Raw genomic sequence first — 23,356 nt, forward strand, 5'->3', positions numbered from 1 at the left:
GTAGACGAGGTTATCTGGCATGAAAACTGGGGATTCTGGTTTTCCTCCCGCCCTGCCAAAGGTGAACTGGAATTACAGATGCACACTACCACATGCTTCTTTACTTAGCATTATAGGTATCTGAACTCTTCCTTAGAGTTCCAAGTAAATACTTGATCCATTGAGTAGATCATCTATCCAGCACCCTAAATCACGAGACCATAAAATGTCATAAGAAGAAAAGTACAAGGTTTGGATTTTCTAAACACTAATATTTAATCTTTCAAAAGGTCAGGTTCCAGAGCTAGAGTTAAGAACACTCACTGTCCTTACAGAGTGAACTTGAGCACAGTTCCAAGCACTAATATGACAGCCCACAACTTTCTCTAACTGTAGTTCCAGGGCATCCTATGCCAAGGATACCCTCTCTGTCTTCTGTGGGCACAAACATGAATGTGGTACACACACATACAAACACACACACCAACACGCAGACAAAACACTGACACACATAAAATAGAGAGTAGGGGCACAAAGCTACCTAAGTGCTCATAACCTAAAAGTTTATTTACAGAAAGTAATGGATCAGAGTCTTAGTATTAAGACAGGCATGGTGGCACATCCTAGCACTTAAACAAGAGGATTTCCAGTTCCAAGAGCTCCTTGGCTAAGACAAACAAAATCAAATAAAATAACAATACTAACAACAACACCAATTGTCCTGCCTGGATTAAACCAGAGTACCTAAGGTGTTCTTTAGAAACTCAAACATAAGACAGTACTGTTACTATAGACTGAATGAGGCAACTCTTTTTTCTATGAAATTGTGAAATGATAAATTATCAAGACTAAGTCCAGAATGTCCTATTTTTTTTTTATGTCCTATTTCTTAATCCTGGTACTCACCCTCAGTTTAAGTCCACCCACCCCCCACCAACTGTGACACAAACACAAGCTTCTCATTTCTATTGGATTTATCCCTTAAATATGCATTTACTTCCTTTTCTACAAATAATGTAGAGCTACTTTTCTTCTTACTCCAAAGTACAGCTTAATTTCTCTCTACTCTCTTCCAGTGTGATACAAAACTTTACAATGAAAAGATTTGTATTACAGCTTAACTGTAAGCACCTGAAGCACATGATACGATTCCCATATGAAATAGACTCAGTGCTCACCACTTTTAAAAGACAATACTTCATGCTATGTTAAAAGCACTGTGCTGGCAGTGAAGATACAGTGAGAAGACAGAGTCCCTAACCTCACTAATGTGACAGCTGATCATGCCTAGCCAGTGCTTCCATAAACAAACAAACAAACCAACCATTAGTAACTCACCAACCTGTTGTTAAAACAAACAAAAAACAACTTTTCAGACCCGAGTCTCAACTGCATAGTCTTTAGCTGGCCTGGAACTTTCTAGGCAGACCACATGGCCTTAAACACATAGAGATCCTACACCTGCCTCAGCCTCCCTAGACCTGGGATTTACGGCATGTGCCACCATACCTACCTTCTTCCTACTTTATTACTTGTTAGAGGGATGGGGGATGACTGGGGAAGAAGAGGGGGTTTGAGACAGCCCTGGCTGTCCTTGTCCTTCGCGGACCAAGCTGGCCTAGGACTCAAGAGATTCAGCAGCCTCTGCCCCAAAGTGCTGGGATTAAAGGCGTGTGCCACCACATGGTGATGACTTTTATGGTTAATAAACGATTTCTGAACTTAAAATTTAAGAAAAATTAATTCTTAAATTTAGGAAATTTTAATTTAAAATTTTTTTTATTAATTTAAAATTAATTATTTTAAAGAATGAGGGTATTATTACTGAAAATTACATTATTTTCTAAATTTGCTCATGCATTTCACTGCTTGCTTAAAGAATGACATTATACTATCAGTTGAATTTACAACCAATTTTTTCTCAAATCAGGAATTCGGTTTCAGCACAAGCTAAGTATCTGTACATGTTAGTGTTGTAGAATATTATTTTAAGATGTGTTATATTTGTTTATACTGTTGAAACATTTGTTTTAATGATGCGAAGATGTACTTCATTCTTTTATGTTACATTTGTTTAACTCTGTGAAGCTGTGTTGCACTGCCTGTCTAAACACCTGATGGGTCTAATAAAGAGCTGAACGGCCAATAACAAGTCAGGAGGAAAGACAGGCAGGGTAGGCAGTCAGATAAAATAAATAGAAGGAGAAAGCAGGAAGATGAGGAGCAAGATAACAAGGAGAGGAGGACATCAGGGACCAGTCACCCTGCTATAAAGCTAGCCATGGAGTAAGAGTAAAGTAAGATACACAGAAATAGAGAAAGGTAAAAGAGCAAAGACAAAAAGTAGATGGGATAATTTAAGTTAAGAAAAGCTGACTAGAAATAAGCCAGTCTCCTTGTGTGTATTTATTTCAGAACTGGGAGGCAGGACCCCAAAAGAGCCAAGAGTAAATAAAATAACCAACTACATGTTAGTTTCTTCTCCAACATAATAATAATATTTAATGCATCTTAAGAGCTTAACACAATGTAAAGCACACGCTCGACAGCAGTTGTCAATTCCTAACACATTACTTTTAGGAAGGTATAATCATCCTAAATACACACAGTTAGTCAAGCTTCTGGAGAGCAGACTTTTTACTCCCAATTTATCAGTAAAAAAGCACTCTGTTCTAGATACAAAACTTTTATTAGAAACACATAAAATGGCCAGGCAGTAGTAGTGCATGCCTTTAATCTTAGCACTTGGGATATGGAGGCAGACAGAACCCTGTGAGTTCCAGGACATGTTCCAAAGCTACATAGAGCTACATAGAGAAACCCTGTCCCTGTAATTTTAGCTATTTTAACACATATTTGGTTGCTTTAACACAATTTAAAATTTATTTACATTATTAAAATTTTAAATAATTTACTGATTTGAAACTATAGTATCTTCTAAAGGGAATTCCTTTTTGATAATTGATTATATAATAGAGATAAAAAATATGAATTAAGCTTTATACTGCAATTAATATAACACAAACTCTGCTCACTAAAAGGAACATTACTTTTCATGCCTAAAATCTCCCTAACAGCTTTAAAAAAAACTCTTCTGAGAACTGTAAATTAGCTATTTTTTAATTCCATTAATCTAAAGACATGTGTTTCAAAGAAGCATTCAAATATAACTTTGAAATTCAAATATTTTCCAGTTATGTTTCAAAATTACAGTACTCAGTGAAGACCTTAATATAAATAAATTTAAGCTTTATATTCTCAGTCAGGTTTTCATTTAATTATAACTTTTGCTAAAATAGTATGAACCCAATTTTTATGAGTAAACTTGCATTTAAATTTGCTTTTTGTGGCAAAAGGTTAAGGCTGATTGCTAGGCCCTTATAGTCTCAAGGGAAGCATAAATAATAAACATTTATTCAAATGTGCACTATATTTAAATCTTTTTAAAGAACTTTGTTCCCACTGTAATTTATTTTTCCCACTTCCTGAAACAGTGATTCTGAACCAGAGGCAATTTTGGCCTCTTGGGGACATTTAACAATGTCTGGAGACATTTTTATTATGGAGGGAGTGCTACTAACAACTAATGAGAGTGGGCTGGGGATTCTGGTAAACATGTAAAAAAGACAAATACTGAATACAAAGACTATCCCACCAATAAGTCAGTAACACCAAGACTGAGGACTGACCTTCAACCCCCCACCCCCATGGCATAGTGCTAGCAATGTAACAATTTTACAAATTCCACTAAATTGGGGGCTGTTTACAAAACTACAACAGGTACCAAAGTAATCTATTTAAAAAACAAACAAAAAACTCCAGGATGTATGGAGCAACTTTACCCTCAAAAGCTCAGTTTTACCAGCTCTGGAACAGGGACATCAATAGCCCTTTATAAAACTCTTGCTAATTGAGATATAAATAACAATGCACTTAGTGAGACCTAATGTAACAGATAACACAGTGTTTTCATATAGGATTGCATATGTATGCTTCTTGGAATGGTTACTGTTATTTTTGCTTACTTCCCCTTACTGAAGTTAATACACAAGCCATTCAAAGATTCTTTTATTTTGTTATTTATAAAATATACAATATAAAATATAATGAAAAAATTTTAACTTAACTGTTTTTAATACACTATTTCTTCCTTCCCTCATTATGGACTAATAAAACTGATTTTATCCATACTAGTGTTTCTTAACTGAAATCTCATTTCAACCATCAGAAATCCAAAGCTAGCAGAGAGGTTTGCAGTCAAGATTTATTGAAAACCCAAATTATCTCATATTCACAGGAAAAGTAACAGACAAATGAAACTTGAAACTGTTAAGGGTTGGTGCTGGAGAGATGGCTTGGTAGTTAAGAGCTTTTGTAGTTTTTCCAGAGGACCTGAATTCAACAACTATACTGGACAGCTCACAACAGCCTGTTAAACTCATTTCCAGGAGATCCAATGCCCTCATCTATTCTGACTTCCATAGGTGCCCATACATGTGCCACACAGATACACATAAATGAAAATAACAATAAATCTTTAAAAAAAAAAAAAAAAGCTGAGGCATGATGTCATGATGTCAGCTAGGGCAGAGGCTAGCAAATGTCTGTGGGTTTCAATATTCTGAGCAATGAGACAGCCAGAGTTACACAGGACAGGTAGTTCCCAGCACCCACACAGCAGCTCACAATCGATCATCTGTAACTCCAGTAGCAGAGGGATCCTACACATATTTTTGGCCTCAGAGACCACCAGGCACGCACTTATTCTCATAACAAAAATCATTAAAATGAATAAAGCATGCAAGTCCAGCATTTTTAAAGACTTAAAACTGTAACACAAATTACAGGTTGCATAGAAGCATACCAGTGACATGAGCACTACATATAAATTCATGTGTACTGTCATAAAAATAATGATAAAAGGTGATGCACACCTGTAATCTCAGCACCAACAAGACATGGATAACTGATTCACAGCCAATTTCAGGCTTATGTGTACTAAACAGTCACTTCTAAACAAGACTAGGACAGTTATTACAAAATCAAAAATAAAAGCAAGGCTGGGGACCACGTTCAAATCTATGTAATCAACTCTAATTTGAGATAAAAATAATGGTTAAAAAAACCTCTAAATACATTTAAAACGAATTTTAAAACAATTCAGGTATTTCGACATGAAATGTACCTAACAAATACTAACTTTAAGTCAGAGTAATTCACATTATTTGTGTACAATTATAGAGAAAGAGAAAATTAAAGATGAGTTTTGCAAAAGAGCTCAAAACAAGAAGACACCAAAAGTCAGTGGAGAACTGTTCACATGTTAAGATGCGAATCCTGTTTTTGTGTTAAACATAATGTGCAGGTGGAACAAAAGCACAATTGGGAAATAAATACCAGATGAATAATAAGCTATTTAGTCTGTATTTAATAACATATGAGATTATTTGGTGCTTAAATATTTAGCACTAGTTTTGCCAGGATTGTAAAATACTTTCACTTTTCTCATTAGGAAATGAAAAAAATAGTTGAGATGGCTCAAAGGTTTAAACAAATGTTAGCTACCAAGTCTGATGACCTGAGACTCACATAGTGGAAGAAAGAAGAGAATCAACTGCTCATGTTGTCCTCTGGCCTCCATGCATAAGCTACAGTACATGCCATCTCCTCCTGAAAACTGGCCAGTCATGGAACAGACCACTGCAATTCCAGCACCGAGAAGGCTGATTCATGAGGCCAAAAGTCCGAGGCCATTCTGAGTTACAGAGAGATCCAGGACAGTATGGGCCATTTAATGAGCTCCTATCTTTTATTTATAAACAAACATTTTTTAAAAAAAATAAAGTGTCATGTTAATTACCCAGCACTTGGGAGGCTGATCCATGAACAAGAGTTTGAGGTCAGCCTTGGTTACAGAGTGATTCGGGCCAGCCTGGGCTATTTATTAAGCTCCTGTCCTCAAAAAAAAAAATAAAATAAAATAAAAATTAAGAAATGCCATGTTAATTAAATGTAGCTCACCAATTCAAAATACACTAATAACAACTGTTCATAACTTTCTGGCGAGGGAAAAAAAGGATAGTGAAGAAATGAAATGGAAAACAAGGCACAAATCTCTACCTGAACCAACTGGAGATGAGCCAACACTAAGACTCTGCAGACTTCCATTCCTGAGCAACGTAGGAGATTTCTGAAGACTAGAGCTTGTTACACTTCCTGCAGCTGATGCAACAGATGATGTTGGTGAAGCAGAAGAAACTGAGAGGTGAGAAACATTTTCTTGATTTTTGTTTCCTTTGGGTCGGCCAGGCCCGTGTTTACTTTGTTTATTTCCTTTTCGTTTCTTTTCTTTTACAGCTTCCTCTTCTATACCAGAAGTCTGAGCTCGCTTATATCCTGCTGTAGGGAGGCTGGAACTACCCAAATCTCCAGGTGAATTTTCAAAGCTTTTAGGCTGTGAAATAACAGTTGAGGTCACAGGGTGACCCACTAAAGAACTGAAACTATTTACTCCCCCCTCCTGGCTTCCAGACTCTCCTTTATGTACATCTTTGGTTGATGATGATTGCTGGGAGTGAGGATACCCGTCATTCCGCAGATCCGAGTCTGGAAAGCTTAAGAAGTCCTGAGGGGATTGCACTGAACTCCCCGAAGATGATTTTACACTGCCCGGAGTTCCTGAAAAACTGCCTGCAGCAAAACACAAAAAAAACACCAAAGGTAGTGGAAGAAAAAAACTTGGACACAAAGTTCCTCTAAGCAACAGACATAACACAATTATCAAAAAGAAAAGGATGTTTTAAAAGTAAATTATAAAACACAGGTTATAGCTCTATGTAACAAAGTTTGATACAAGAAATCAACTTTATCTCTAAAATTAACTTTAGAACACTTGTCAAAGACAGTATCACATACTCACTCTTGAATTGTACTGTATTACTAAGACACTAGCTATGTCTTATTTAACCTGATCTTTCTGTTTTGTTTTGTTTTTCGGATAGGGTTTCTCTGTGTAGTCCTGGCTATCCTGGAACTCACTTCATAGACAAGACTGACCTCAAACTCCCAGAGAGCCGCCTGTCTCTGCCTCCGAAGTGCTGGAATTAAAGGCATGCGCCACCACTGCTCATTGGGAACTGTCCTTTGTTCATAATGGAAATGAACAGTCATAATTTTAAAAAGAAATTACCATGTAGAGAGATGGCTCAGTGGTTTAAAGTACTTGTTCCTCTTGCAGAGTTCCTCTTGGTAGTTTGGCTCCCAGCGCCCATAAAGTGACTTACCATCATCTGTAACTCCCATTCCAGGGGATCTTATAACCCTCTTCTGACCTCTTCAGGCACACACAGAGTACACAGACATACACACACAGAATACTCATAAAGTAAATAAATCTAAAAACAAGAATGAAAAATCATGGAAAAAGAGGTAGCTCTTCTTTGCCTCTTTTCCAACTGCTTATTCTCTCCTCACTCTAGTCAAAACCCTTAGCAACCCCCTGCCATTATGCAGTCTAAGAAACTCTAAATCCTTCTGTGCCTAGTAAGTAGAAAATTGCCCTGGGAGAATAGTTTCCATCACCCCTATTTCACTATACTCTTCCCTTGTTTGCCAAATGAAATAAGCAACTAAACTAAACAGACTCAGCTCAGACATCTACTGTTTCATAAGTCTAAACTGTAGAGTTTGCACAAAATATGGGAGACCCTAGTCTCAATCCCACACTAAAACACACACATGTACACACATGCACACATATACAATATTAAAAATATCAAATACTTCTATTGGTATATTTAAATTTTCTATAATCCACAGGTAATAAGAACAGTTAATAAAAAAACAAGGCCATCTTAAATACCTTATCTTCATATTTCAACATTTTATTGGTTACTTCACATAACTATAACATATTTCCTATCTTTAATATTACAAAGTTCCAAAACCACAGGAGCTACCTCTTCAAAATTGAATAGCACTTCATACAAAAAAAACCTTAAGAATACAGTAGGTCTGGTGACCCACACTTTAATTCCTGTACTTGGAAGACTGAGAAAGGATGATCAGAATCCACACAGGCTATTAAAGGCCATGCTGGGCTACATCTCAAAAACTCAAATAAACAATTTTAATGAGATTAATTGACTTCTGCTAATACAACATTCATTTAAAATGTAAATGAAGTTACATTTAAGGTTAATTAAGGTTTGACTGATTTTCAAAGTGGTATAAAAATAACACTAATTTTTATTTAAATAAAATAGTAACTTTGGCATTTTGTTTTATCTATGCTTACTGAACTTTCTGTCCAAAAAGAAATACATTCACATCCATATACCTGGCTTATATTTGTAGCTCCAAATTATTCCTATGACATACATGAATATATTTTTAGTGAAAGGTCAGCAGATTAGCAATCTACTATTTATCTATTACCATTAAGACCTTGGATTTAAGTCTAACAAATGCTTCAACAAAGATAAATGACAGTCCTTTCATTCATTTCTAAGGGAACAACAGACATACAAGTGAACAAGCTACTTAACTTGGTTTCTTTCAAATCATAACATTTCTGTTATTCAAGGTATTTGTGTTGACATTTAAAATGACATATAAAGCAAGAACATTAGTGTATATACTTTAAAATGTAACAGTGTTCCTATTTTCCATAAAACTACACATATTGAACTTCAGTCTTTAACCAAACAGTATTTGGGAAACACACTAAAATACTATTTGCCATTTATGCAAAACTCAAATATATAGGGCATCCTGTTGATACAGCGGCCTGAGCATAGAACATAGGGCTGATGAGTAAAAGTCTACTTCAAGCTTTATAATTAATGCACTGCTTATAATATCACTAATACCGACTTTGATTCAAAAATTTGCTTAATTCTCATCTACTTACTAAAACATAAAATGTTATTAGGAGAGGTAAATAAAAACAGCTTACAGAAAGAATACCTATTCGGGGGGGGGCGACTTTTTCTCCCCAATCTTGTTCCCTATTCTATAGCCATTTAAATATTAAAATTACAGTTTAAAAAACATAAATCATTCAATAAAGAGAACAAAAGCTCCAGAAACACTTTAAAATGAAACACTACTTTTGGAAGTAATCCTACACTACCAACTACTTACATAATCTAGAATAATCCTTAGTCATAAGAAAAAAATGAATTCTTTTACAAAACATTAACAACTACTGGCTACTATCAAAATAAGTATTTTTACTAAGATATAATACCTTGTGGAAAGGGGCTAGATGCTGACACAGCTGTTCCTGGATTTCGTCCACCACCAGGCTTCCTTCCCCTTTGACCTGAGCTGTGAGCTGAAGATTTCTTCCCTTTTCCCTCTGACCCTCTAGCCTCTGAAACATCTTTTCCACTAGAGGTGTGTGCAGAGACTTCCTGGAAATTTGCATTTGTAAATCGTGCTGCAGTATCTTCCAAGCGCTTCAATGATCCAGATATAGAGTTGTTGCTAGTGCTTGTGTAAGTCTAACATTTTGATTCCAAAACAAAAACAAAACAAAACAAAACAAAAAAAAACAAAGAAAGAAGGGAGTAAAAGGAAAAAAGAACTAATTATATTTGGCTAAAGAAAACAGTATAAATAAGCACTGAACTTATGTGAACATTTCCATTCTAAAAAAGTCAGGCTCTACCAAAGAAAATCATACCATAAAATCTATTTTCACTTTTTTTTTTTTTTTTTTTTTTTTGCTGGTTTACCATCTTCACAATCAACCCCAGGGCCTTTCACATGCTGGGCTTCCACCACTGGCTTTCTACATACCCCACCCTATCACTACTTTGAAACAAAGTATCTATAATAGATAGGATGACTGACTGAAGGTGAGGCTGCAGCAAGTAACACTTGACCTTATTAATATATTTTTAAAAGCAATTCATTTTTAAAGCATTATTTTCACCAAGAACATACTATTGCTTAGCCATGAAATTATAAGCTTTAGTGTTCAAAACAGTAGTCAGAGTTATAGAGAACAAAAAGCACATCATCCACTAGAGGACTACATGCATTAGGCTCCCTCCTAGAATGTAACAACAAAGTTCCAGTATTTGAAACACAAATCATTTCTCTGCAAACTGAAGTAAAGCTATATGATGTGCATATGACTAAAGAAAAATAAGATAAAGATTGTGTAGACAACCAGTTTCTGGGTTTAGAAATCATCTTAAATGCAATGTATGGCCAAATAAAGGGAGTGTGGATGTACACAAACTAGATGTATGTTAATTAACATGATTCATAGCATCCCTCAGGAGCAAGACTTTATATCACCAGTATATTCACAAGTATCCGATATGTTTAAATACACTACCTTGAACATAACTAGTAATAAATTTTGAATAAATCTTTGTGATATATCTGTTATCAAACGTAATGTGAAATTAAAAAATCTAAAGATACACAAGTATTAATTTCTATGCAACACTTAGTCTGAGAATAAACTTAAAATTGAAAAATAACAATCAATTTTAAGAATGAGTGGTGAAACCACAGAGAAACCCTGTCTCGAAAAACCAAAACAAACAAAAAAGAATGACTGGTGATTTTTGCAAAATCAATGTTCAAAAGAAAAAACTAAGAGAAATGTTTTGAAAATCAAATCTTGCTGGGTAGTGGTGGCACTTGGGAGGCAGTGGCAGGCAGATCTCTGGTACTTGCTAGAGTTTAGATCTTGAATATATCCAAGGTACCAATGCTAAGAACTGGCTAACAAGTTCAAGGCAGTGGAACCTACAGGTGGGGCCTAGTGGAATTAGGCACCAGGGACGGGCCTGTGAAGAAGACACTCAGGGCCTAACTTCCCCCTTTCACCTTGAGATGAACAGATGACCTCTATCAATGCAGGTTAAAGCAATGAGACAAAGCAACTCTACACCGAAGCCACTGAAACTATGATCTAAAAAACCCTTCCTTGTAATGATCCCGTTGTGTATGCTGTTGAAGTGAGAGAAAAGGTGGCTAGGGTACACTCGACTGAAGGCAAGTATAGCCTTTTCCTGTTTTTAAGTGTATATGACTGTTTTCCCTGCATGTACGTATGTGGTACACCAAGTGCATGCTTGAGTTCAAAAGACGAGATCAGATACCCCTGGAATTGGTTCTGAGCTACCATCATATGGGTGGTTGAGTACTGAATCCAAGGTCACCACGTGGGTGCTAAAAATTGAACCCAAATCCTCTACAAACACTACTTGTGCTTTTACTCACCGAACCCTGTCTCTAGCAACCCCAGTCCCTTTTTTTGTGGGGTTTTGTTTGTTTGTTTTGAGACAGCGTTTCTCTATGTAGCTTTGGAGCCTGTCCTGAAACTAGCTCTTGTAGCCCAGCCTACCCTCAAACTCACAGAGATCCACATGCCTCTGCCTCCTGAGTGCTGGGATTAAAGGCATGCACCACCACCGCCCAGCCCCAGTCCTTTTTTAAATTAACATATACAAATGTAATTTTAAAGGCTTCATTTATTTTTATTTTATGTGTTATAGGTATTTTGTCTATTTACCATGAACATACAGCGCCTGCAGAGGTCAGAAGAGAGTGTCAGATCTTCTGGAACTAAGAGTTACTACAGGTGGCTGTTATCACCAAGTTTGGGACTAGGAACCAAATCTGGGTCCTCTGCCAAGAGCACCTACTGAGCCATCTTCTAAGCCCCATAATACAGTCTCTCTATCCTTTCCACTAGAAAGAAAACTGGCTATTTGGTTGTAATAAGAATCAATTAATGCATGCAAACATTGGTCATTCTGATTTACAGGCAATTTAATGAGTAATTAAGAATATGCTTTGTTTCACAGCCTGGAGTCACTAGGCTGCTGCTAAAATATGGCATTAATATAACTACTAAGTTGCTATACTAGGTACAAATTATTTCCTACTTTAAACAAAACTCTTAAGTTTATAAAGAAGAAATGACTCTGTAGTAGGGAACCAAAATTTTCAGTTATGGTTTTATTTAAAACCTGTAATTGTGTCATACTTTTGTACAAGGCTCTGTCATTTATACTGGAATTGGAAAGTAACAACAGAGAAGGGCTATTTCTTCAATCATGAGTAGGTGTAAAATACTGGACAAATATGATATTTCGTTTGTGTTGTAACAAATAAAGTTAGCCTGAGAATCAGAGTTAGGAGCAGGATACTAGTCAGCCACAGAGGCCAGGCAGTGGTAGCACAAACCTTTAATCCCAGCTCTCAGGGAGGCAGAGGCCTCTGTGAGTTCAAGGCCACCCTGGGCTACACTAGAGAAACAGAGCCAGGCAGTGGTGGCTTACACTTTTAATCCCAGTACCCAGTCGCACACCTTTAATTCCAACACTAAGAAGGTGGACACTGGAAGGGCTATGGCTGGGCAGAGAGGAATACAGGGCAGGAGGAGAATAGTAGTGCAGTCTGAGGACTAGCAGAGACAGGACACCCTATTCAGTGGGAAGATGTCGCAGAAGAACTACTGGCTGGTCGCTCTACTTCTCTATCTGTCAGCATTTACCCCTATATCTGACTCTGTGTTTTTATTATTAAGACAAACTAGAATTCACACTACAGACAAACGTCTCAAAAGAGCCACAGATTTTCCCTACATAACTTGGAGAACCCATTATAGAAATTATCCTAACTCAAAAAACAAAAATGGAGACTTGAGTTTAAACCTTTGAAGCCAATGGAAAGACAGAATCTTATCCTCTGTCTCTGTGACTTCAAGGCCAGCATGGTCTACACAGTAAGATCCAGACAGACAGAGCTGCTTTCTCGACCTGTGTGTGTGTTTCTGGCCTTTGTGCGTACTTCTGTGCAGCTTGTGTGTATACCTATATACCCACTCACGTTCAGCCCAGACTAACCTGCTAGATAGACTGTCTCTTCCTGATACTATGTTTCACCTGCATAGTTAGTTCCTCCCATTACCTCCAAACCCTCAGCTATTCATACCTATCTTTCAACAATAACTGGATGAACAAATAGTCAAAAAATAAGTTAGGAAATAAACAAAACAATACAAAAGAGTCAATAAATTTAAAGGAAGTGGCATAAAGAAAGTAAATTAGAAACAAATAACCAAGATAAATGGAAGATATTTCAAAACAAAGTAAAACAATTCTTTTTTTGGGGGGGGGGGGTGAGACAGGGTTTCTCTGTAGCTTTAGAGCCTGTCCTGGAACTAGCTCTTGTAGACCAGACTGGCCTCGAACTCACAGAGGTCACCTGCCTCTGCCTCCTGGGATTAAAGGCATGCGCCTCCAACGCCTGGCACTAAAACAATTCTAATTAATCTCTGTGACAAAAAAGAAATCAAAAGAAAAAAACAAGATATTTTCTCAACAATCCATAAAAAAGCAAACATTACACCAAAGTTAGAAGATGTAGTTTCTATCAGTAAATGTCTAAGACATTAGGATTCCTACTTTGTAGTCCAACCTAAAGAGCTTTTAAGTCTTCACTCTGAAATGAAACACACACAAAGTGTACATAACAGCCTGAAAAATCACCAGAAAAGTCGTCACAAACAAGCTGCTCCCCAACACACTAGAGAAGCAAATAAGAGAGAGACATAACTTATACCAGATTAAGCAACTAAACTAAAGCTGGGGAACCTAGCAGGTCAGTGTAGACCAGGCCAAGGGAAAAACTCCCAGGAGGGTCCTCACAGATGAGAATTTTACCTCTAGAAACTCTAGCAGGTCCTCAGAGAATTTAGGAGAATAGTCCCCAGGGATTCACAAAAGAAACCACCGGAGAGTATTAGAACATCTGTTTTTGTCTGTTGTATGTTTAATGTTATTGATTCTGTGGGGAAGGGTGTGCTACGGTGCACACTCGTGTGTGTATCTGTCAGAGCTGGTTTTTTCCTTAGACCATGTGGATGGAGCCTGGGAATCAACTCTGATTCTAAGGCTTGGCAGCAATCTTAGAATCATTCAAAGCATTCTGTTCTTAACAACTCCTGCCCTTGGGAGGAACTAGCTAACCATACCTTAACATGTTCGAGTTTTATCAGTGCTGGGGGTTGGGGGACTATAACTTCTATCAGTACACCCTGTTTTCCTCCTTGAGGGAGGTAGAGGGATGGTTAAAAACAGAGAAACATTTGTAAAATTCATGGTCACAGAAACACTTAAGTTCTAAGACTTAATACAATATAGAAAGCCTTCTCTGCCCATACCTCACACCAGAATACTACTGAAGGTTTGTCTATTTACTCTGGTTCCTTTTACTAGGACATGGTAATTTCTGCAGCAAGCAAGGACTACTAAAAGATTATTTAAAAAAAAAAATCTTTAAGAAACTAAGAGCATTACAGATTCAATGCAATGCCCATCAAAATCCCAGCAAAATTCTTCAAAGACCTCAAAAGAACGGTACTCAACTTCATATGGAAAAGCAAAAAACCCAGGATAGCCAAAACAATCCTGTACAATAAAAGAACTTCTGGAGGCATCACAATCCCTGACTTCAAACGCTACTACAGAGCTACAGTACTGAAAACAGCCTGGTTTTGGCATAAGAACAGACAGGAGGACCAATGGAACCAAATAGAAGACCTGGATATCAACCCATACATCTTCAAACACCTGATTTTTGACAAAGATGCAAAAAATAACAAATGGAAAAAAGAAAGCATATTTAACAAGTGGTGCTGGCATAACTGGATATCAACATGTAGAAGAATGAAAATAGATCCATATCTATCACTATGCACAAAATTCAAGTCCAAATGGATCAAAGACCTCAACATAAAGCCAGCCACACTGAATCTTATAGAAGAGAAAGTGGAAGTACACTTGAACGCATTGGCACAGAGAACCACTTCCTAAATATAACCCCAGCAGCACAGACACTGAGAGAAACAATTAATAAATGGGACCTCCTAAAACTGAAAAGCTTCTGTAAAGCAAAGGACACAGTCAACAAGACAAAACAACAGCCTACAGAGTGGGAAAAGGTCTTCATTAATTCCACATCAGACAGACGTCTGATCTCCAAAATATACAAAAAAACTCAAGAAATTGGACACCAAAAGAACACATAATCCAATTTAAAAAAAATGGAGTACAGACCTAAACAGAGAACTCTCAACAGAGGAATCTAAAATGGCTGAAAGACACATAAGGAAATGTTCAACATCCTTAGTCATCAGAGAAATGCAAATCAAAACAACTCTGAGATTCCATCTTACACCTGTAAGAAGGGCCAAGATCAAAAACACTGATGACAACTTATGCTGGAGAGGTTGTGGGGAAAAGGGAACACTCCTGCATTGCTGGTGGGAATGCAAGCTGGTACAGCCCCTTTGGATGTCAGTGTGGTGATTTCTAAGAAAATTAGAAAACAACCTTCCTTAAGACCCAGTAATACCACTTGTGGGTATATATCCAAAGGATGCTCAACCATGCCACAAGGACACGTGCTCAACTATGTTCATAGCAGCTTTGTTTGTCATAGCCAGAACCTGAAAACAACCTAAATGCCCCTCCACCGAAGAATGGATAAGGAAAATGTGCTACATTTACACAATGGAGTACTAACACAGCATAAAAAAATAACGACATCTTGAATTTTGCAGGAAAATGGATGGAGCTAGAAAACATTATTGAGTGAGATAACCCAGACAATTATCACAACATGTACTCACTCATAGGCGGTTTTTAAACATAAAGCAAAGAAAACCAGCTTACAAACCACAATCCCAGAGAACTTAGACAATAATGAGGACAGTAAGAGAGACTTGCATAAATCTAATCTACATGGGAAGTAGAAAGTAGAAAAAGACATGATCTCCTGAGTAAATTGGAAGCATGGGGACCTAGGGGGAAGGTTGAAGTGGGGAGAGGAGAGCCACAGAGGGGAGCAGAGAAAAATGTAGAGCTCAATAAATATTAATAAAAAATTAAAATTAAAAAAAAACAAGAGCATCAAAAAATAGCATCAGATACAACAAGAATATCAAAATCATTGAGCCAGTAATTAAAAGTGTGTGTATGTTTTGATGTTCAATAAAAGGTATGGTAACCTACACCCAATTTTAGCATTCTGGAAACCAATACACGAGAACATTGAGTCGAGTCCACGTAGAGCCACACAGAAGATCCTCAAACAGTGCCTCAATAAAATAGGCCATTATAAGGAAGATAAAGGCCAGAAACAAAAAGAGAGGAAGGGGAGGGGAGAACAAAAAAAGAAAGGAGAACAGACTACAAAAAAAAAAAAAATCACAAAAGGCTGTAATGATAAAGAAAAAATAAAATCAACAAATAGAAAATAGTAACAATTACGGTCCCTATTAGCTATAGTATATAAATTAAGTGTCCTAAACATGGTTTAATCACAGAAAGATTGTCAGAGTAGATCAAAGTTCAAAGACTATGTGTGGCCTAGAAGAAACCTACTTTCAATGGTTAATCTCAACTGTCGACATGATGACATCTAGGACTACCTGGCTTATTCAAGGGAGGTTATCTCGGTCAGGTTAATTGGGGGTAGGAAGGCTTCATCATTGCAGGCAGCCACAGTCCTTGGGCTAGGATCATGGACTCAAGTAGAAGAGCACCCCAGTGGTGGTGGTGGTGCACACCTTTAATCTCAGCACTCAGGAGGCAGAGGCAGGTGGATCTCTGAGTTTGAGGCCAACCTGGTCTACAGAGTGAGTTCCAGGACAGTCTCCAAAGCTACACCGAGAAACCCTGACTCAAAAATCAAAAGTGGAAGAGCTTAGCACAGACAGCCATTTCCCTCTGCATGTGCCGTGTGACTAACCATGGCTCAGACAGGCTCCTAGCGCTGGAATTTCTCTGCCAGGATGGACTTTATCCTGGAACCATTAGACAGAATAAGCTACTTTTCTTGAGTTGCCTTTGTCAATGTTGTTATCACAACAGAAAAGTAACTAAGACATTAAGTATAGACACACAGAGTATGAAGGAAATGGATGAATAAAGATATGCCAACACTAATCCCAAGTAAAGCAGCAGTTAAAATTAAAAATGAAGAGAACAAAGCCGGGCAGTTGTGGCGTATGCCTTTAATCCCAGCACTTGGGAGGCTGAGGCAGGTGGATTGTGAGTTCAAGGCCACCCTGGGCTACAGAAGATTGAAACTGTCTGTCTAAAAGGAAAACAGAGCTCATACAAAGGTGAACCCAGCACTGGGGATCACATGCCTTTAACCCCAACAATAGGGAGGTGGACAGAGGAGCAATATGGCTGGGCAGAGAGAAGAATATAAGGGGTAGGAGCTCAGTGGAGTGTCGACTCTGAGGTTTGGCAATGTGAAGATCGTCCTTTATGTCTGAGCATTGGTAGAGAGAGGTAAAAGGTCTCTCGAGTGGTTGGCTACTCTGTTTTTCCCAATATCTGTCTCTAGGTTTTAATTATTTGTGCTACACAAAAGTCAAAAAGATAAAAAGCATATATCTATATAAGGCTTGTAATATGCTCATAGCAGCTTTATTTGTAATAGCCCCAAACCAGAAACCTAGATATTCACCAACTACTGAATCAATAAGCAAGCTATTCTAGCCATAAAACAAGAAAGCAGACAATGACAGAAATGATTCAACTATTGATACACATAACACAGTTCAAATCTTATGCAGAATGAAATAATCCAAGCCAAAATTTAAAAAGTGTCACACTGTATGTTTCTCCTTTTAAACTTTCTAAAGGATTCAAGCTAATTTAAAGCTACAAAAAGCAGAATTACCTAAGGAGAGATGGGAATGGAAGACACAGAAGATAATTGTAAAACACATTTTTTGCCTAGAACCATGGTGGTAGTTTTTATTAATACATGTACTTGAAAATTTATCAAAAATACATTTTTTGTTGTGTCGCTGCACATTTTTAACCCCAGTACTCACTCCGGAGACAGAGGTAGGTGGCATTCTGTGCATTTCCAGCCAGGCAAATCAACACATTGAGACCTGCTTCCTCCTTATCATCCTCTTTATAATTTTAATATTGTTTTACTTTAAATATGTGTAACTTATTACATAACGATTATAACTAAATTAAAAGTAACAAAATAACCAATGTATCTGGTATACTGAACTTTATTATAAAATAAGCATTTATATTTTCTCCGAATTAAGATTACTTTAAAAAGTAGCCAGGTAATGGTGGCACATGCCTTTAATGCCAGCACTGGGGAGAGAGAGGCAGGCGGATCTCTGAGGTAGAGAGGTCAGCCTGGTCCTCAGAACACCCAGGGGTACATAGAGAAACTTTGTCTCAAAACAAACAAAAAACAAAGAAAACAAAAGCTTAACCTTCAAATATAACTGTCTTGGTAGATAGTGCAGGGAAAGAACAAAAATAAAGTGACTTTTATAAATTTGTACTTTGACTTCATTATAACAAAAGTCTGTAAGATTTCTTAAAATATTAATCGTTAAATTTTTAAAGTATAAAAATTAAACATAGGAAAGCAATTCAAAAAGTCTCGACAGAAGGTGGTGATACAAGCCTTTAATCCCAGCACTCGGGAGGCAGAGGCCAGCCTGGCCTACAGAGTGCATTTCCAGGACAGCCAGGGCTGTCACTCAGAGAAACCCCATCTTGAAAGCAAACAAAACAAGTCTTATAGGGCTGGTACTGGGGTACAGCTCAGTAGGAAACCACTTGCCTAGCAGTAATGAGGCCTAGTATTCTAACTTCAATACAAAACAGGAAAGAAAGAAGGAAACAGCAAGGGAGAGAGGGTGGTCTTTATCCTCTCCTATAAATACTGCAAGAAGAAAATCTCACTAACTACAGAAAATCTTCTTGCATATGGAGACCCCTGGGGACGCAAAATTTAAACCCTTAAGTTATTTGCAATGATGGTAAGAAAACTACTATGTCTCCTACTAATTATAAAAAGTAATGAATCTAAGCCGGGCGGTGGTGGCGCACACCTTTAATCCCAGCACTGGGGAGGCAGAGGCAGGCGGATCTCTGGGAGTTCGAGGTCAGCCTGGTCTACAAGAGCTAGTTCCAGGACAGGCTCCAAAACCACAGAGAAACCCTGTCTCGAAAAACCAAAAAAAAAAAAAAAAAAGTAATGAATCTATTAAGATTACTTTTTTAACGATTAGGCTCAATTTGTTACAAATTTAAAAACAGAAATAAATTGATGCTTACATGCTTCTACGAACTTTTTAGAAAAACAATGACACAAAAACTAAATCTCCAGGTACCAAAATCAAAGGCTTTTTCCTCTTTCACCCTCCGTTCTACCATAAAAATAAGACAATCTGGTTATGAATATAAAGGACTGCAAATTAATTAAAGGCAGAAGACACAGCAGAGGTAAAGTTAGAAAAACACTAAATGCTCCCTGCTCTGGATGAAGTAGCTGACCAGGGAGAGGGACCTAGGGAAGAAGAGTGGGCTGCTTGGAAAGGGGGTGGCTGACACAGAAATGGAGCCTCAAAATCCTACAACCACAACCTGAGTTTAGAAGATTCATCCCAGTGAGAGGCAATCCGACACTCTGATTTTAGCCTTTACCTATGATAGACTAGTACAATGTATCCAGACTATCTTGCAAACAGAACCAGAGACATGATAAATTTTTATTTTATTTTAAAATGCTGAACTGTGGTAACATGTTCTGATACCAAAACCTGTATACATGACAATTCTTTCTTCTAAAGTCTCAAGCGTATCTTTTAGAAAGTCAGAAGGGGTTCGTGTTTGAATGTACCCAAAATTTGAGCACCCCCTGCTATCTCCAGTTTTAGTGCCACCTTCAGTGGCAGGCTATTTTAAGAACCTCCTTATAGCCTCTCTGGCGTCAAGTCTTCCTACCTTCTCTCCTCCCCCTCCCTTCACCAAAGCAACTGAAACACCTTATAAAACTCAAGTTACAAACCATATTTAATTTCAGTTCTGCCTAATAGCTCCAATTTCACTAACACCAAGGCGAGGTTTTACACGAGGCCTATGTAGCTAGACCTTTGTGGAGAGGCCCTTATATTGGTCTCATCTCCAAATGCACTTCCTCACTCACCCCTCTTTCCCAGCCAAATGTTCCCATTTCTAGGCTGTTTTCATATCATCTTATGATAATCTGAGTGATGCCTAACAATTAATATGAACCAGATGTGTGTATTCTTTTAATGTTTTTAATAATATTTAATGTTAGTAATATTAAATATTTTATCTTAATTTCAATTATTATTTCCCCTATTTTACAGGTATTGAAATAGTGTTGCAGAGAGGTAAATCAACCTAAGGTTCAATTACTAAGTGGTGAAGCCAGATTTCTAAGTCACAGATAGCTGAAGTCTGAATTAACCCTATTTCTTAATTTAGACGGTGTCATTCACTTGTTATCCATACATGGTCCTTGAAGACAAGAACAGAATAAACAGAAAACAGCATAAAGGACTAAAAAGGCGATAGTTCTAAGTGCATATATGGCTAGAAAGGTGGGCAAAATTGTAACCAGAGTACTGGGAATGAAAAGACTCCTTGGATCAAAAACCAATATTTCATTAATTACATAAAACAAAATTTGAGAGCTGGAGAGATGGCTCAGAGGTTAAGAGCATTGCCTATTCTTCCAAAGGTCCTGAGTTCAATTCCCAGCAACCACATGGTGGCTCACAACCATCTGAAATGAGATCTGATGCCCTCTTCTGGCCTTCCGGCACACATACAAACAGAACACTGTATACATAACAAATAAGTATTTTAAAAAAACAAAATTTGATACTTCAATCTTACTTTTTCTGTAGTAACAGTCAAAGAAGGAACCAAGGCAGGTGATGGTTCTGGTTGCTTCTTATGTTTCTGTTTGTGTTTGTCCTTTTCTTTGTATTTCTAAAAATAAACAGATGTTTTAAAATTAATAATTCATATATATGTAATATTCTTTTATAACCTTTGTAAAAGAAATCACCCATTTTTTCAGTTATGTATAAAAATTATTTTAAAATGGCCCTTCCTTAACTTTGTCCAATCTAGTAACAATGAATAACTAAAGGCTGTCTCTATTTGCTATATTTATATGTAGCAAAAATATATTTTTATAAATGGCACTTTAAGATCTACAGGACACTTCACATAGCACACACACATAATTAATTCTTTGGGCTTTCATTGTTTTGAAAAGAAGTGGCTCCCGTGTAAGACCACTTCAACCACCTCAGTGCTGTGACTCTTTATGGCACCTCCATGTACTGAACGTCCAGTAACTAGACATTAGGACAAAGAAACTCGAGCAAAGAAATTGTTTCCTCAGTTTCTAATAACAACCGAAAGCAAAACAAAAACAACGGGGGGGGGGGGGGGGCAAGGCAAGGTTATACTAACATAACTGTGAAGCACTAGAACCAATCCACACCTCAATACAAAAGAAAACTTGGTTAAATAAGAAATTACATAATAAGATCCCAACTTTGTTTACTATCAAAGGTTTTCTACGAAAATGTTCTCAGTACTGTGTATGAATATTCAGTTAGTTGAATCTATCTATTTCCCACAATGCATAAAAATGTAATCCATTAAACCACTTTACCTGTTCAAGGCAGGAAGAATAAGTTTCCTTTCCCTGTCCTAAAAGGCATTATTATATTCGAGCAGAACAAAACACATAAAAATTAAGGATACAGTTCTTAATACAACATTCTAAAAACAACCACTGTTTCTGGCTGTAGTATAAATACAGTGAAACAAAAAATGTAAACAGAATAAAACCTTTCATTCAAATTTTAGAAGAAACTTTTTTATACTTCTTTTAACTGATTATTCCAAAACAGAGATACTTCCATTTTTGGCAATTGAACATCATTGTTCCATCAAAAAGTATTCTCTCTTCCAACCCCCTGAGTTAGCCTTGTGACTCACTGTGATAGACAGGATGTGGTATTTAAATCCAGGAAAAAGGAACTTTAAGAAGCTTTGCATAGCTTCCACCTCTACTACTGAAGCAATCTACTAGGCATCATGTTAAACATTGCCCCAGGGCTGGAGAAATGGCTCATGGGTTAATGTTCTTCCTGAGGTCCTCAGTTCACAACCATCTGTAATGCTCCCAAACTGACAGAGAAGAGTTTATTACTCACTACACCAGAAATAGACTACACTGTGCTGATGGTCCAAGCCCCAATGATAACAAGGTATCATGAAGAGGTACATATTACACTTGTCATCACAAAGTGGAATGTATTACATTATGAGAGAAGAACCTTGTAAGGAGTCCAACTTTGTGCAATACGTACACCTGTCAATTACTACAAAAGGTGGTATTATCTTTTTATTTTCCATAGCTATATGCAAATCTGCCCTTTACTCGGAATAACTGAGCTTCCATTTTCCAAAACTGTTATATAAATAACCTGGATAAGATCATCAGGAAGAAAGAAAGTCAGAGTCCTTCATGAGTCTAAGATGTCTGTAAAAATTAGATAGCCCATGGAGAATCATGTTCCAACACCCTAGAGATACTGCCACTACCCAAAATGAACCAAGGAAATACTAAATGACAATACTCTATTTTAATGGAGGGGGGTTCCCAGACAAAAATCTCTCTACATAGCACTGACTGTCCTGGAACTCAGTATGTAGACCAGGCGGGGCTACCTCTGCTGGAATTAAAAGCATGTGCCACCAACTATAACTTATACTCTATAACCTCTTATTATGCTCACCGTTGGAGTTCATGAAATCTTTTTGGCCCTTAGGCTCCAGTATTTTTTCTAAACCTGTTTTCCCCTTCCCTACTTTCTCCACATTTATTACCCACCTTCAACTCTCTAACAATAAACACTCTTCCTTATAGCCACTCTTCATAGCATTATCTTCAATAAAGTCATTTATTTACCTTCATGTTTCTTTACTTCTGAACCAAATTAGAGCAATAAATAGTATGTTCTTTATACATACACTTTTTTCATACCTAAATTCTTAATATAAGATTATTTTTCAAGGTGGGTTTTACTGTGTAATAGTGGCTATCCTGGAACTCTTGCTCTGTAGACCTAAATCAGGCTGGCCTAAAACATGGAGATCTGCCTCTGCCTCAAGATTTAATTTTTTTAATCCTTAAAAAAACGTTTTAAGGTTCACTTATTTTTATTCTTTTATATATGTTGATGTTTTTGCCTTTATATGTGTCTGTGTACCACATGAATCCTTCCCATGGAAGCCAGAAGAGGGGGCAGATTCCCTAAAACTGGAATATAGTGCTGGGAATTGAACTTTGGTCCTCTAGAATAGCCTGTTGAGCTACCTCTCCAGGTCCATATATAAGACTCTTAAAAGAATTTAGTACTCTCACTATATATACCCTGGTCTTCAGGCTAAAAACCTTCATTGAGTTTTTGCTCCAACCACTACCTTAAAAATCCCCAAGAGCTGCT

General features: G+C 37.2%; 1 protein-coding gene across 10 annotated transcripts in view; it reads right to left on the minus strand.

The window, feature by feature from the left end:
- The window catches only part of Mllt10 (MLLT10 histone lysine methyltransferase DOT1L cofactor), a 147,921-nt gene that overhangs the window by 57,806 nt on the left and 66,759 nt on the right, over nucleotides 1-23,356 (minus strand). For all 10 annotated transcript variants that reach the window (XM_057787267.1, XM_057787270.1, XM_057787269.1 and 7 more), the window contains 3 exons: nucleotides 20,721-20,816; nucleotides 9,230-9,485; nucleotides 6,100-6,669 (listed from right to left, as the gene is read on the minus strand). In XM_057787267.1, coding sequence (XP_057643250.1) covers nucleotides 6,100-6,669; nucleotides 9,230-9,485; nucleotides 20,721-20,816 — 922 coding nt within the window. The remainder of the gene's footprint in view (nucleotides 1-6,099; nucleotides 6,670-9,229; nucleotides 9,486-20,720; nucleotides 20,817-23,356) is intronic.

Source organism: Chionomys nivalis, chromosome 13 (assembly GCF_950005125.1).
Source record: "Chionomys nivalis chromosome 13, mChiNiv1.1, whole genome shotgun sequence".
Taxonomy (NCBI): Eukaryota; Metazoa; Chordata; class Mammalia; order Rodentia; family Cricetidae; genus Chionomys; species Chionomys nivalis.